We start from the raw sequence: 15,773 nt of genomic DNA on the forward strand, positions 1-15,773 counted from the left end.
ATGAATTCCAAAGTAATTTGCCATCAGTCTCCAAACTTCAAGCAAGAAAAATCATCTTGAGCAACAATTTACGTAGATACAGTGCCTTTTACATCGGGAGGACGTCTTGAAGTGCTTCACAGATCCGGCTGAGAGCCAGAGCTGAGAGGGTGGGTGGGAGCCTAGGAAGGTGGGAGGTTGAAGAGACGGCCAAGAGCACATCAAAAAGAAAGGTCTTAAGACAGGCTTTAGAGTTGGGAGAGTGGAGGGACTCCGAGATGGAGTTTCAGAGAACACAGGCAGTTGCTGAAAGCTTACCCGGTTGGGTGGGACCATCAAGCAGGTTCATTGAGCGGAGGGAGCATTAACAATGAAGGAATTATTCCGAGTGTACGTGCCAATATCTTTTGGCAGAGACAGGCAGCCTGTGCTCAGAACCTTGACGTACTTTCAAACTAACCCACTTAAGTATTTTTCTCAGCACTTCTGCGCCCTGCAGATAAGAATAGTCTCTTTGTATATGTGTGTATCCTAGCTCAATTAATCGGACATTCGGGAATTCAGCCCCAACATAAGTAGGCTGACCCACCTAACTGTAAAATGTGGCCAAAATTTTCAGCACAAAAGAGGGCATTCAGCTCATCGAGTCTGTGCTACCGCTACATATATATTTTTCACAAGATAATAATAATCCTTGCATTTGATATAGAGCCTTATCACATCGTTGAGACATCTCAAAGCGCTTGATAGAATATACTGAAAAGTGAATTGATTGTGTATTTTGGGTGCAAAACGTGGAAATCAATTATGGGCTCATTGTGGTCATATGACACACATATGACACACAGGGAATCGCATAACATTGAACAGTTTCCCGGTTGTCTTTCAGGTACCAACAATAGCTATTTTGGGTTCTGGAGGTGGCTTTCGAGCAATGGTTGGGTTTTCTGGTGTTATAAAGGCCTTGGAAGAGTCTGGAGTTTTTGACTGTGCCACATATATTGCTGGACTGTCTGGCTCCACTTGGTAAGTCAGTCGATATTGTTTTTCCATAATCTTCTAACATTCTTTCAATACTGTACGTATCAGAATTGGCAAACCACATTAGATAATCACACAATGGTAATTTACTGCACAATGGAAGGACCCAGGTTTGACACACAATCTCTGCTGATTAAGGTGATCTTTGCAGCCATAATAGATGCTATACCAAGTGCGAGGATGATGATTATTATTGTTATAACAGTAAAGATTCCTTTTGCTAACTAGGTACATGTCCACCTTGTACTCTCACCCTGACTTCCCAAACAAGAGCCCCGGAGAGATTAATGAGGAGCTGATGGAAAGTGTTAGTCACAGTCCCATGTTCCTGCTGACGCCACAGAAGATCAAAAGCTACGTCGAAGAATTGTGGAAAAAGAAACACTTGGGGCAGCCTGTCACCTTCACTGATGTCTTTGGAATGCTCATTGGCGAAACACTGGTTCACAACGTGAGTCAACAATATCTTGAGGGAAAGTGGTCGTTCGGCTCATTTGATGGATGTGATAATAATAAACAAACATTGCGTTTGCTGTAGCTTCTTTCAGGTCGGGAGGACATCTCAAAGCGATTGCAGGATTTACTGTGAAGCAAGCTGACTGTATTTGTAGGAAAGCAGCAGCCAGTTTGCAGTGACCCACAAACAGTGCAAATGCTAAATTTTATCTAGGTGTCTTAGATGTAGAAAATCGCCTTAAGAAGATGTTGCTCTCTAGAGAGGACACACTCTCTTCATCATAACAGTATGCCACAAACAGCCAAATATTATCCTTTCAGAATATTTGAGGGTTGAGATTCTTCTCTTGTGGATCCTATTAAACTTGCCAGCCAACGTCTCATGTCCCAATGTGTTGGGTGCAGGATAACCATGGAACTTTCAGGATGTTGCTTTGGATGCTCTTAAGAATGTGTCAGACACTAACAATGAACGTCCTTCCAGATATCAGCTCTGCCATCTTCCGATTACAGCATCCAGCAGTTTCATAGATAATAATAATATAATAATAATTCTTGCATTTGATATAGCACCTTATCACGTCATTTGAGACGTCTCAAAACACTTCTCAGGATATACTGTAAAATGGATTGTTGCGGCTGAAACACAGCAGCCAGTTGCGCATGGCAATTTCTCACAATCAGTCAATTTACTTGGTCTCAACTTCATGGTTACATTTTTCAACTATTGATCCCTCCTTATGTAAGGAAAGGTTTCTTGGTATCTTGTCCTAATCTTTTTCCTCCCAGGCTTGGATCTGTGCCCACTTCTACCTTCTCACCTTGGCTTATCTGAAAACTGTGTTTAGTTTATCTAGTCAAGCATCATACAACAATTGATTTGTTCTCCTGAAATCCCCTCAGTTTGCAGTGCTTGAAATATGTCTCATTGTACTCATTCTCGCGTAACACAATGCTTTATTCTCTACCTGCGCGAGCAATTCAGAAATGGGTCTGTAAACAAATTCATTGCGGAGCGAAACCTGTCTAGACAGGAGATTGCTGCACTGTGTTCCCTGAGGCTCTAAATGATGATTCACTTGTGCATCTGCCATCCATTATGGACATATTGGATTGGGCTTTGGAATCATTGTTATAGCCATAGGTCATCTACAGACTAGAATTCCTACCCATACAGTGCAATGATATGGTACTAGCTCTTCACAGGAACGGAAACGACCATTGCGGTCCATCTAGCCAGTCCCAGAGTAAACAGAAACCCTATGCTGATGCATTCTCTTTCATACCTGCTTGGTGTGTCAGCCTGGCTCAATTGGTAGCACTCTCACCTCTGAGTCAGAAGGTTGTGGTTCAAGACACATGTCGGGATTTGAACTCACATAGTCTAAACTCCGAGCGCTCGGTTGAATAAAGTGGAAAAGGCGCTCCCCAGACTCCTAGTGAACAAAGGGACAAACACAAACAGTGAAACTTTCCACCAGCAACAGAATAAATGCTTGAAATGTTATGCAATTAAAATTAACCATCCTGGCTTCTTACCAGGTCTTGGAGGGGCAGACCAGTCACTGGAGACTGGGTTTCTTTCTACACCGCATTTTGTAGGAAAAGAGAAGGGAGCTTCTCCCGCTGACCTGGTCAGCAATCCCTCAATTTCAATCCCAAACCCCAAAACACCATCAACATTTCGACGTCTGGTGGAGCTGCATCCCAATGTGGTCTAAAGTTTCCTTACTCCCACTTCAGCCCCCTCCCCACTCCCCCTCCCCCACTCCCCCCCGCACTGTCTCTAATCTCAATGTAGTAGGTGTGCTGTAATGGTCGCTGGGGTGTTTTTCCAGCATGCTTTAGTTTTCGTTGCATTCAAATATTTATTCCAAAAGTATACGGTTTAAGGACAACATCCTGTTTCACAGGATAAGTTGTTTAGAGTGCAATGCAATAAAACAAGTCATGGTATTGGCATGTGTTTATCTTGCTCTTTTATAGTCACAACCAAATGTTAACAGCTACAAAATTCCCAATATTTTCATTGGAATATCTTTCAGAATTTTATGCCTCTTTTCTCTTTTGTGGCACTGACTCATACAAACTAGAAAAGCTCCTCATCCAATCTTCAGTCAATGCTGAGTCTTGGGTCTACTTGCTGAGTCTTGGGTCTGTTGGTACTAAGTACCAACAATATAGCTTGAATGCAATCTTCTATAACAAACTTGATCAGTTTTTTTAATCATAGAATCTAGAAAGGTAGAATATAAAAGGATACAGTGTGGGGAGGAAAGCAGGAATTGTGATTGAAATAATAATAATAATCCTTGCATTTGATATAGTGCTTTATCATGTCGCTGAGACATCTCAAAGCACTTCACATGATATACATTGTAAAGTGTGACTGTGTATTTTGTGGGTGAAACTGAGTAGTGAGCTTCAGTGTGTTAGCACCAGCTGAGGTTTGATGGGTCAAATGGCCTCTTACACTTTAAGATTGCATTTAAGCTATTATTGAGGAGGAATTCCACCCAGGTCTAGATTTATTCTATTTTCTTAGCGACCAGGATATGACCTGGGGGAAATTTTCGTAATACAGCCTTAATTTCAAAGCTGGGATTCTGTAAGTTTCTTTCAATGACTAAACAAAACCCACTTTAAAGTTAAGCCTGAATTGAAAAACTTGATAATTCTGGACACTCTCAAGTGCTATGTAAATAGAATAAACGTGGACCCAGATGGAAACGCTCCCCATATATTGTTGGGACTGTTAAGTATATTGCCTTGGGACATCCTCCCGACTTGAAAGGCGCTATACAAATGTAATTTGTTGTTGTTGTTATTGGGACTTAAATCCAATATCCAAACTGAAGCCATTGCATGGCTATGATGGTTTTACTTTGGCTTGTTGCAAGCGTGTATGAAAGATGCCCTCTGCTGTCTAAAAGGCTCTCCCTATTTTATTGCAGAGAATGAATTTCAAGCTGAGTGAGATGAAGGAAAAAATCAGTGATGGTCAGTGCCCATTGCCGTTGTTCACCTGTCTACATGTCAAGCCAGATGTCTCGGAGCTCATGTTTGCAGGTAAGGTCTGATTGGCCCCCAGATTCCTATCTGGTTCCTTCTGATCAGCACGGTCAAGAAGGTCACATCTCTGATTTGACAAGGTCACAATAGGTAGCAAAAATCATCAGGAGTCTCAAATGCACAGAATGTCTCCGCACTCCATTACACGCTGCCTCCGCTCAGTTGGCTCTGGCCTTCTGCTTGTCGCTCGTCCCCTCCTCTCCACCATTGGTATCCGCATTTTCAGCCACTACGCCCCGGAGTTTTGGAACACTCTCCCATTCGCCTACAAAAACACGGTCACTCCACTTTACAGTAGGTCCTGTGAAGCATTTTGTCCAGTGAAGTCCTTTTGATGTGCAAGGCCCTGTACCAAATCCAAGGATAATAATTATTATATACATTGGATACTTGCAATCTTCCATTCTCTTACTTGCCTTTGCTCTCTCTAATTCACAGACTGGGTGGAGTTCAGCCCGTACGAGATTGGAATGGCAAAGTATGGAACCTTCATGCACCCAGGACTCTTCGGCAGCAAGTTCTTCATGGGCTCAGTGGTGAAGAAATATGAAGAGAATCCTCTCCACTTCTTAATGGGTATTTGTCATTCAAGACCTAGTAACTCTTAAAGCCTTTTCAGCGTCGCCTGCTTATGTACCCTTTGGTCAGAAAAATGAAGGAAAAAAACACAACTTAAAATGCTTTCTCTCTATTGTTTGGACCATCGGAATTGCAACCACAACAATGATGGATCAGTTAATTAACTTCACTAATCCGAGCTTCCTTGGAGATATCCAAGATGCTATCCTGCCTGAAGGGTGTTATAATAAGTTCAGGTTGTTGTTGCTTAAAATGTGCAGCACAGAAAGGACAAGGAGGTTGATTTTGTTTTGTGCTTTGTTTTAACACAACCTCAGATATTGAACCAAACAACTGTTATTGTGGGGTTGTCCAATATGTATGTTTTTGCACATAGGGTGCAGTACACAAATCTCTCCTGAAACTCCATTTACCCAATCCTGGGGAGTTTAAGTGTATGTTGGCAAGAGCCAAGATTTGGGAACCCCACGCTGTACGCTGGGGTCACTGCTGGAATTTAATCAGCTCAAAACTACACAGATGGTCAGAGCTATATCATTTGTCAATCCACAACACAGATTAGATTCAATGGTTCCTTTATTTCAACCTTACTTTCACTCTCTTCAACGCTCTGCCCAGTCACTGTCCCAGAATCCATTTATACTTCTTGCTTGCTTCTTACTGTCAATGTCCAATTGCCAATTTAGCCTTAAAGCAATATGCAACAAGAGCCAACACTAGCAATCTTCCCGCTCCTTGTACAGCTAACACCAGCCCTATCGTGAGATCTTTGGGTTGTTGGGAGCTGTGTAGGAAGAAACCCAGTCTCCAGTTACTAGTCTGCCCCTCCAAGTCCTGTTAACAAGCCAGGATGGTTAATTTCAATTGCATAACATTTCAAGCATTTATTCTGTTGCTGGTGGAAAGTTTCACTGTTTGTGTTTGTCCCTTTGTTCACTAGGAGTCTGGGGTAGCGCCTTTTCCATTTTATTCAACCGAGTGCTCGGAGTTTCATCATTGACCAACAACCAGGCATCCACCATGGAAGAAGAGCTAGGTATGTAGGCACAAATCTTGATGGGAAATACCGTCGGGACAAGGAAAATCCAAAGGAATATATTAGAAGATGGGTGCCATGTGATCTTTTAACTCCACCTGAACAGATTACATGAGTAATCTGAAGGACCTCAGCGTGTGCGATGGGATAACTGCTGGAGTTTAACCAGCTAAAACGGCATAACTTGCCATTAACAGCAATGCAATGCAAATTCAACCAGGCAGAAGCAAACTATGAAATCACAGGACCTAAACTGTGCTCATTGGAGTATCCATTCACAGCTGTACTTATCTAAACCACTTCCAGTTTGCGCATTGGAAAGATCAAGATGACTGCAGACATTTAACCATCAGCATGGGACCAACCCCCTGGTTTGCAACGATTTCCTGGTTAAGGCATTTCTCGTCTATCAATTAGCGATTGTTGCAAAAGTAAACTCCAACTGCAATGCAGTGCATCAGACTTTACAATCAACACTTTTAGATTTTAAAAAAACTCATAAAACATTTCAATGGGGCTTCTGGCAGATTTACGATCGTATAATTCTTTGGATTATTTCTTGAAGTTTTGGCGTCCAAATGGGCATCGCTCCCAAGATCAGCGGTTAACTGTTTACGTTATCTTCCAATGCCTCCGCATCATGAAGCTGCAGATATTTCAGTTATCCGGCTCCATGGAGACCAACTACGGTCCCGGGAGAAGGCGTGCATCTGGCAGTGTTGTGCAGAGTGATTTGGGTTCCTGGATAGGATCAGGGATGGTCTGTCGTCCTTATCACAAACATACAATGATAATAATCCTTGCATTTGATATAGCGCCTTATGACATCATTGACATGACTCAAAGCGCTTCACAGAATATATTGTAAAATAAAACACAGCGGCCAATTGCACGCAACAGTGTCCCACAGACAGTCGTGGATTGACTGACCCAATTTTTTAAAAAAGGGATTTTTTTTAAGGGATTAGTACCCTCAGAAAAGCAATCTGCCAATCGATTAACAACCAGAGACGTGTGGAGTATGGAAACTTGCCTAAGGTTTTGCCCTACCTGGGAAGCAAACCCGGGTCCTCTCGTTTGCGAGGCAAGCGAGCCATCCACTACTCTACAGGACTCCAATCACTCTCACTTACTTAGAACAAAAAGCAATTTCAACTCTCATTTGGAGGGGAGGTAGGGCAATTGCATAAGTGGGTGAAGGTAGGGGTTGGGAGGGTATGAGGGCAAGGGTTTGGCTGGGGGAGGGCACACATTGAGGACATGGATGGAGAGTCGACGGTATGGGCTCAGTTTCACCCAGACATTGTCTGTCGCTTACTATAGCAAACTCAAAAGAAAATGTGGAAATCTCATTTGATCAGGAGATGTGATCGTTGAAAGTCAATTTGAATACAGGAAGTTTGTTCAATGCAATCTTAATGTCACTCCAAATATCTGCTTATGTGACGAGCCTGATTCACACAACCATGTTATTTTTGCTATACTTCTAACAATAATAATAATAAACCTTACATTTGGTATAGCGCTGAATTATCTGTGTCCCAGCATCAACCCATTAATCTGAGTTGGAAAGTCATCAACAGTTCTGCATTCCTATACATCATCTCACCCTTTGGATGAGACACTAGCTTGAGACACTACCGTCAAATCCCACTTCAGGTTCAGGTATCCCAGGTTCCTGCAGGATCTACGATTTACGAATCCTTTTGAGAATTTTACGGATTAGGCCTGTTTTATCCCAGCGTTAGCCGGTCAGTCTGATCTTTGGCCAATTTTACCTTTCAGCACAAATTCAGCCCAAGCACTTAATTGGGAACGACAGCTCAGACAGCGACGACGAATCACATCCCAAAGGTAAGAACGAGAGACCCGGGAACACCTCCTGTCTGCGGGTGCTTTGTTTCTTAAAAGGAAAGGCACAACCCAACATCATTTGGCCAAACTTGGTGAACTGGAGAAAATGTTTTGTTTCTCTCCTGTGGTTCAGTGTTCATGCTGATTGACCGTCCTTTTTCAGTGACAGTTTACATTTATACAGCGCCTTGTATGTCGGGAGGACATCTCAAAGGGTTTTGTAAGGCTGATTGGGAACCCGTGCTTGCGTGTGTGTGTTAGGAGGATGGGGGAGTTGGGGAGACGCCAAAAGCACAGTTGAAAACATTTGGGAGGGAGGGAGGGAGGGAGGGAGGTGAAGTGGAGGCACTCCAGGCTGTAGTTCCAAGGAAAAGGGCATAATGGCCTGGAGGCTTGATGTCTGTGGGGAATATGGGAGTGCATATCTCCGGTGAGGGTACAAGCTCAAACTGGTCTCTATCTCTATCTCTTGCAATACAGGAGAGCGACTGGGCAGTGAGGCGTGTGACGTGGAAGATCAGCCTCAGGAGAACAGCCTGAACAGCTGGGTGCAGCGCATGCTCATGGCCATGCTTGGCGACAGCACTCTTTTCAACACGCGGGAAGGCCGGGCTGGCAAGGTGCACAACTTCATGCTGGGGCTCAACCTGAACACCTCCTACCCGCTCTCCCCTCTCTGCAGCCTCATGTACCAAGAGATGCAGGAGGACGATGAGGTTGATGCCGCAGTCACGGGTGAGTGGTGATTCTGCCGGTGCAGAGGTGGTGGATTTTTGTTGCTTACTGCAGTGGAGAGTGCGGGAGATCCCCAGTGTTATAATATTATAATAATAATTATCCTTGCATTTGATATATTCATGATCAGAGGCACAAAAGTTCACCTGGAGTTAGACTCAAAATTTTAAATCGCGAATAATTATGATGAACTCTTAAAATTCAAACGTTAGTGTGATAACCGTTGCTCTGCAGTTCGTATAAAGAACTGGCTTCATAATATCAACTGAATTTAAGAATCTTCCACATCCTACAACAACCACAAGAACTTGCCTTTATATAGCACCCCTCACACATTTCACATTCCTTTCCACTTTGTGCTGCATTCTTAGCATCTTACTCTTTGAGACGTTTACTGTTTTACAGTTTACTGTTTTAAACTTAGTGTTACTGTTTGTGAAGAACATTATAGGGCAGAATGGAAAGATCAGTAGTGTGATTGGGGATTGGAATTTAGTCGGGTCTTGATTTGTAAGAAACACCAACAGAAACCATGGAATTTCACAGGAGGCCAGTTGGCACCTGGAGGATTAAGGTTGGGAGTTGCTGTCTGAAATCAGAGCTGATTGCAATATAAATGAAACAATTCTACCTGCCTCTCAATTTACAAGACTTTTCACATTTTCAGAGCATCCAGAATTTAGCATGTTGTTGAATTCAGTCTTAAATTTGCAGCCTAGTTTTCTATATTTCTTAGAACACCGTAGAGGCACCAAGTATATCAAACAATAATAATAATGAACTTTATATTTGTTTATCGTGCAAATTTAAAGCAGTTTCTTCACTTTATAGTCAAAATCCTATGAAGCAGTTCGAGACATCCTCCCGACGTGGGTTAGGAAGGCGCTGTATCAAATGCAAGGATTATTATTATAATTAATGTTGAAATAATAATATAATAATCCTTGCATTTGATATAGCAATTTATAACATGGTCGAGATGTCTCAATAGCGCTTCACAGGATATATTGTATAGTGTGTATTTTGTGGACAAAACGCAGCAGCCAGTTGCACACAGCAGTGTCCCACAGCCATGGAGTAAGTTTCATGGATTTGTCTCAAATAAAATTTTAAATGTCTCTCTAAAGTGCTCCCCGAGGCATTGCTGAAAAGTGTAGCGACTGTGTATTTGTAAGCGGACACAGCAGTAAATGGAAGGATTTTAATCTCTTTGTAAGGAATTGTAGTGACTGTCCTTTCCGTTATTCCACCAGATCCAGATGAGTTTGACAGGATTTACGAACCGCTGGATGTGAAAAGCAAGAAGATCCACGTGGTTGACAGTGGGCTGACCTTTAACCTGCCCTACCCTCTGATCCTGAGACCCCAGAGGGCCATCGACCTTATCATCTCCTTCGATTTCTCTGCCAGGCCAAGCGACTCCAGCCCACCTTTTAAGGTAGAATTAAGTCAAATCCATGTGCTTTCTCCTCCACTAGGTTTCCTGTTGCGACCCAGCAACAACCTGGATTACAAAGCTCTCTTCCCAATGCAACGTCATATTGTTCCATGATGGTTTGAGGTCAATATCAAACACTCACGTGCTTTCCCAGCTCTGCACTCCTCCGCAAATACACAGCCAATTCACTTTGCAGTATATTCAGCAAAGCGCTTTGCGACATCTCAAAGACGCGATAAGACGCTATATCAAATGCAAGGACTGTTATCATTATTTCATTTTCCTGGCTCGGACCTTATGTGCATCCCTCGACCCCTCCTCCATCGGCAGCTGTACTTTCAGCCATTTATGCCCCAAACCTCTGGAACTCCCTGTTTCAATCCCTCCCTCTCTTTGCCCATCTTCCAATCGCACCTGAAGACTTTCCTCTTCGAGGCTACAGTCACCTCCATTTTCTCCCAAGCTCAAGAGTCAAACTAGGCCATTGTTAAGCGCCCCAAGTTGCTACCCTGTGTGAAGTGTACTGTGTAAATGCAAGTTATTGTTGTTGCTCTCTGAGCTCAGTATATTCTCAATAGTTTCCCCATGCACTTTGGTAGCAGTATATAGCCAGGAGCACTGGCCTCTTGGGCCCTGTGCTTTCCCCATTCAGATATCTTCTGCAGACAGCAGGCTGTTTGGCTTGTTTTACCCTCTTTTCCCCCCCTCCCCCTCCAGGTCCTACCCATGTTCAGGAAGTCGCGTGCTCAATTTGTCAAAACAGTAACAGGGCAGGTGTCTTACGATGGAATGGGGCTTGCGGGTCCTTTCATACAGCAGCTGATGGAGAGGAAAGGAACGTAACGCATATTATCCTACAGTTAACGGCAACTTCCAACACATTCTATTGCCACCTTAAGCCACTTCAGTTCCAAGGAGACCCCGCTCACCTCCCTTCCTCACCCCCCCGGAGAATGGTCACAGATGATTCCCAGTGGGAGACTCCATTAATAGGAACGTTGAAATGTATAGAACTGCAATCCATATGACTGACCCCAAAGTATTTTCATGTCATATATACTTTATCTGCAATTGGACTCATTTCAATGTAATACATTTTAAACTAATTGTTCATCTTTGCTCTTCTCAAGCTTCAGTCCGTACCACTTGTTTGTGGCTATACTAAATGCAAGACATTAGGGTTGTGTTAACCTTTTGGACCAGTGTGAATATTCCCAGCTTCTATTTCTTCTCCTTGTACCTCAACTGCCCAATTCCTGTTCACTACATACTTGCCCTTTGTACCCTCTCCATTGCAAAGATACTGGAATATAGAGAACAGCACTGGGCACAGCACTCTAGGCCCTCTAGGATCCACTCTGCAACTTGGCTGATGTGAAACCTCGGTTTGATTTGATAGGAGCTCTTGCTTGCTGAGAAATGGGCAAAAATGAACAAGCTGCCATTTCCCAAGATTGATGCCAATGTGTTCGACCGAGAGGGGCTGAAAGAGTGCTACATCTTCAAGCCCAAAAACCCATTTACCGAGAAGGACTGCCCAACTATCATCCACTTTGTACTGGCAAACATCGATTTCAGGCACTACAAGGCTCCAGGTAAGGAAGTTTCAATGCGAAATCACTGACTACTGCATCTAGGGCGAAACCTTGGGCAAGTTTCCTTACTCCACACGCCTAATAATAATCCCTCCAAAACCAAAAACAATAATAAATTGGTCATTTTCAATCCATTACTGTTTGTGGGACATTGCTGTGCGCAATTGGCTGCCGCGTTCGCCCACAAATATACAGTCAATTCACTTTACAGTGTGTTCTGTGAAGCGCTTTGGGACGTCCTCCCGACGTGAAAAGCGCTATATCAAATGCAAGGATTATTATTATTATTATTATTATCTACATCAGATACATATTGCATAGAAACAGGCCTTTCAGTACAACTAATCTGTACTAGTATTTATACTCCACACAAACCACCAACTTCCCTAAGGCCCTATTCGCTTAACTTCAGTGCATACATCCTAACTAAGTTGGTGCTTTCTGCTTCAACCACAGCTTCAGGTAGTAAGTTTCACTTTACTTCAATACTTCACTCTCTGTATAAAGAAATTCCTACGAAACTCCCTTTTAGATCTCCTACTGGCTCTCTTCTATTGGTATCATTTGTTTATGCATCTTGTGGACTATAGTTAAACATACTTCTGCTTTATTTACAATCCCTTCACTGATCACTGACTCCTGGAGTGCTCTTTCTCCAATTCTTTCGTTCTGCTATTACCACTGAGATAAACCCTTTCTTTGTTCTTGTAGGTGTGAAGCGAGAGACTGAGGAAGAAAAGGAGAGCGATGACTTTGACATCTTTGATGACCCTGAATCCCCATATTCCACTTTCAACTTCAAATATTCCAACAAGGCGTTTTTGCAGCTTCACGACCTAATGGAATTCAACACACTTAACAATATTGAGGTAAGTCAGAGTACCGCTCACTGAGGTCTTCACGGCGTGTTGAATTCATACACTGAGCTGCCTGGCTCCAGAGAGTGAATCTGCACTGTCCGATCCCTAACCTCCACAAGCCCTTGGGTCACATCAACATATTGTGTTGTACGGAGCCTGCACCTAGGAACATTAGAAAAGGAGGCCATTCAGCCATCTTGGCTGTTCTGTCAGTTTATCAGATCACGACGGATCTTTTAATCCATTTCCCCACCTTTACATTGCAAGTACCTATCTATCTCACATTCTAGTCGTAGGGAAATTTCTATGTGTTGGTGGCATACATATGTGGAATTCTAAGTCTGGTTTAGGTACACATAAGCATGGTGATGGACTTCCGTATATATCAGACACCCGGCTAATCAAAGGAAAAAATTCTAGCAACTGATGCTTGCCCCTCTGGGCTTGATAACCGTGCAGAAATGGTTCACTGCCAATTTCACAATTCTGTGAAAATAATAATAATAATAATAATCCTTGCATTTGATATAGCGCTTTTCACGTCGGGAGGACGTCCCAAAGCGCTTCACAGAATAGACTGTAAGGTGAATTGACTGTATATTTGTGGGCGAACGCGGCAGCCAATTGCGCACAGCAATGTCCCACAAACAGTCGTAGATTGAAAATGACCAATGTATTATTGTTTTTTGTTTTGGAGGGATTGTTATTAGGCGTGTGGAGTAAGGAAACTTGCCCAAGGTTTCGCCCTGCCTGGAATTGAACTCAGGTCTCTCACTTGCAAAGCGAGTGTTCTAACCACTGAGCTACAGGACTCCATGTCTTCTGATCTTACTTCAAACCCATTCCCTTGGCCATTTGCCCTTGCTGCCTTAGCAATAAAGCTGACATGTGATATAGCACCTTTCAAGTCAGGAAGACATCTCAAAGCACTACACGGCATATACTGTAGAGTAAAATGACCGTGTACCTGTTTGCCTTAAACAGCTTTCCTTTTTTTGTTCCCAACTTCAACAGCTGATCAAACAGGCTATCATCGACAGTATCAAGTACAGAAAGCTGAATCCATCTCGCTGCTCAGTATCGCTCAGTGATGTGGAGTACAGGCGATTGAAGAAATCACTGAGCTTTGATGGACTTCAGTCCAGGAGGAAACGACATGCTGGAGAGGACCGGCAGAAACAGTTGTAGACGGGAGTGGCGGCCTCGAGAAGAGATGGACATTTCCAAACTCTAGACAGAAGCAGCTCCCTTTAGGAGACGTAGGTTGTACTATTGGGTAGGTTAGGGTGTGTGTAGGGTAGAGTAGGATAGCACCTTAAACGAAAGGCTGCGTTTGGCTGCCAAGCGTAGATTGTGCCCTAAGTTAAAGGCAACTCCCTTCTCCCGAAGCCCCCAGCACAAAGACAGAGAGAGAAAGATAGGGATGCTTATGTCACAGTCATTTATCTTTCCCCACATCCTGCACTAACCAACCCTGGTCGTATATAGACTCTTCCTCTCTATCCTTTTTCCCCCTTCAGTCACACCAGTACAGGCCCCGTAATAACTGAGGAGAAGAATAACAGCTGAAGATGCTCTTTTAATGGTCTCTTTCCCATTCTCCATTCTTTCTAGCCATTTGCTCACCAATTCTGCTCTGAACCCCACCAGTCAGTCAGTGATGGATAACAAAGGCCCAGTGATATCTGCCACATTGATTTGCTTCCAAACCTTTTCACCCCTTCCTCAGTGTGTCAGCGTGGCTCAGTTACTACCGCTCTCTCAGCTCTCGATCAGAAGATTCATCCACCCCCACCCCCCCAATCAGGGCTTGAGATCATAATCTAATCCAATGCATAGTCTAATGATGGAGCACTGCAATTTGAGTTGCCGCTGAGACATTGAAACCATCAGCAGATGTGAAGGGCCAATTTGAAAATAGAAGGGACTTTCCTCTAGTGTCTGGGCTAACAACACATCAGATCAATTATTTGCTTAATATTTGCAAATATTTACCTTCTTATTTGCAAAGTGGCTGCTGAGTTTGCCTATAAATACACGGAAATGATAGCAATTCCCCGTGAAGTATTCTGAGATGGTTTCAATGCTGTTGAAAGTCTACCAAACTATTGTTGGACAATCCTGACGTCATAGTGGGGAAGTGCCCATCCTCCATTCTTAGGAGCTCAGCGTTATGGGGAATGGTGAGTGTGAGGACCTATCCCAGTGAGGACCTATCCCAGCACCACTGAGCAAACCAGTGATTGAATTTAAAGTACAACTTTCTGAACAGGATTTCCTATTCATGCTTTATTTATTAAGAGATAAATGATAGCTGATTAAACTGAGCTGTGTGTTGAGAATTGGGATTAATGCAGGGCCAGTTATGTGTGTGTGTTTGTGATGGGGGGAGCATCAGGCTACTTGGTTTGTTGGAGGAAGGGAAAGTGCCAATCTGTTCTTGTAAATGACTGACACATTTTCTCCAGTGGATAAATTGTTAACCTTTGCTCCATAGAACTGGAGTATAATATTTGTAACACCTACATTTGTCTTTATCAGAAATATGAGGTAAAGTAACTGTAGAATATTGTTTTGTATCACAGAAAATGGCGAATATTAATAATTTTTTGTGCTTCAATTGAATGTTTGTCTTATTTGAATTATGGCTGGAAGTCAAATGGGATCCATTACCCTACATTGATGAAGCGAGGAAAAATAGGCCAATATTTTGTTTAGCTGGAGATTCACACTGTGTGCAAGACAATGGGATTCAAAGAGTGGTAAAACCGCAGTGTAGACATCACCTCAAAGTGATTTCCTCCAGGAAGTCTCAAGTATAGCCAAAGGAGCTTAACAAAAACAACAAATTGCATTTAGATATTATATCGCAATGTATGTCGAGAGGACATCCCAAGGGACTGAGGGAAAGGAGGCACAGGTTCATGGTTGCAAATGGGTATTTTCAGCACACAAACCGGCAAGTATTTCTTTACCTAGAGAGTAAACAGTAGAGTGGAGTGCGAAAAGACATTTGGTCCATTGCTGGCTCTTTTAAACAGCAATTCTTTCAGTCCCATTTACCTACCCTTTCCCCATACACTTGTAGTTTACTCCTTCTTTCTTAATATCTTTTTAGTTCCCTTTAG

The 15,773-nt window shown here is 43.0% G+C and overlaps 1 protein-coding gene across 1 annotated transcript in view; it reads left to right on the plus strand.

Moving 5' to 3' along the window:
- LOC103179984 (cytosolic phospholipase A2) overlaps positions 1-15,265 on the plus strand; it is a 51,852-nt gene extending 36,587 nt beyond the window's left edge. Inside the window, exons 8-18 of the mRNA XM_007895559.2 lie at positions 869-1,005; positions 1,249-1,471; positions 4,431-4,545; positions 4,987-5,124; positions 6,068-6,163; positions 7,949-8,017; positions 8,498-8,752; positions 10,006-10,190; positions 11,590-11,785; positions 12,497-12,654; positions 13,660-15,265. Coding sequence (XP_007893750.2) covers positions 869-1,005; positions 1,249-1,471; positions 4,431-4,545; positions 4,987-5,124; positions 6,068-6,163; positions 7,949-8,017; positions 8,498-8,752; positions 10,006-10,190; positions 11,590-11,785; positions 12,497-12,654; positions 13,660-13,833 — 1,746 coding nt within the window. The 3' untranslated portion in view covers positions 13,834-15,265. The remainder of the gene's footprint in view (positions 1-868; positions 1,006-1,248; positions 1,472-4,430; positions 4,546-4,986; positions 5,125-6,067; positions 6,164-7,948; positions 8,018-8,497; positions 8,753-10,005; positions 10,191-11,589; positions 11,786-12,496; positions 12,655-13,659) is intronic.
- The last annotated feature ends 508 nt before the right edge of the window (positions 15,266-15,773 follow it).

This window comes from Callorhinchus milii, unplaced genomic scaffold, assembly GCF_018977255.1.
Source record: "Callorhinchus milii isolate IMCB2004 unplaced genomic scaffold, IMCB_Cmil_1.0 Scaffold5, whole genome shotgun sequence".
Classification (NCBI taxonomy): domain Eukaryota; kingdom Metazoa; phylum Chordata; class Chondrichthyes; order Chimaeriformes; family Callorhinchidae; genus Callorhinchus; species Callorhinchus milii.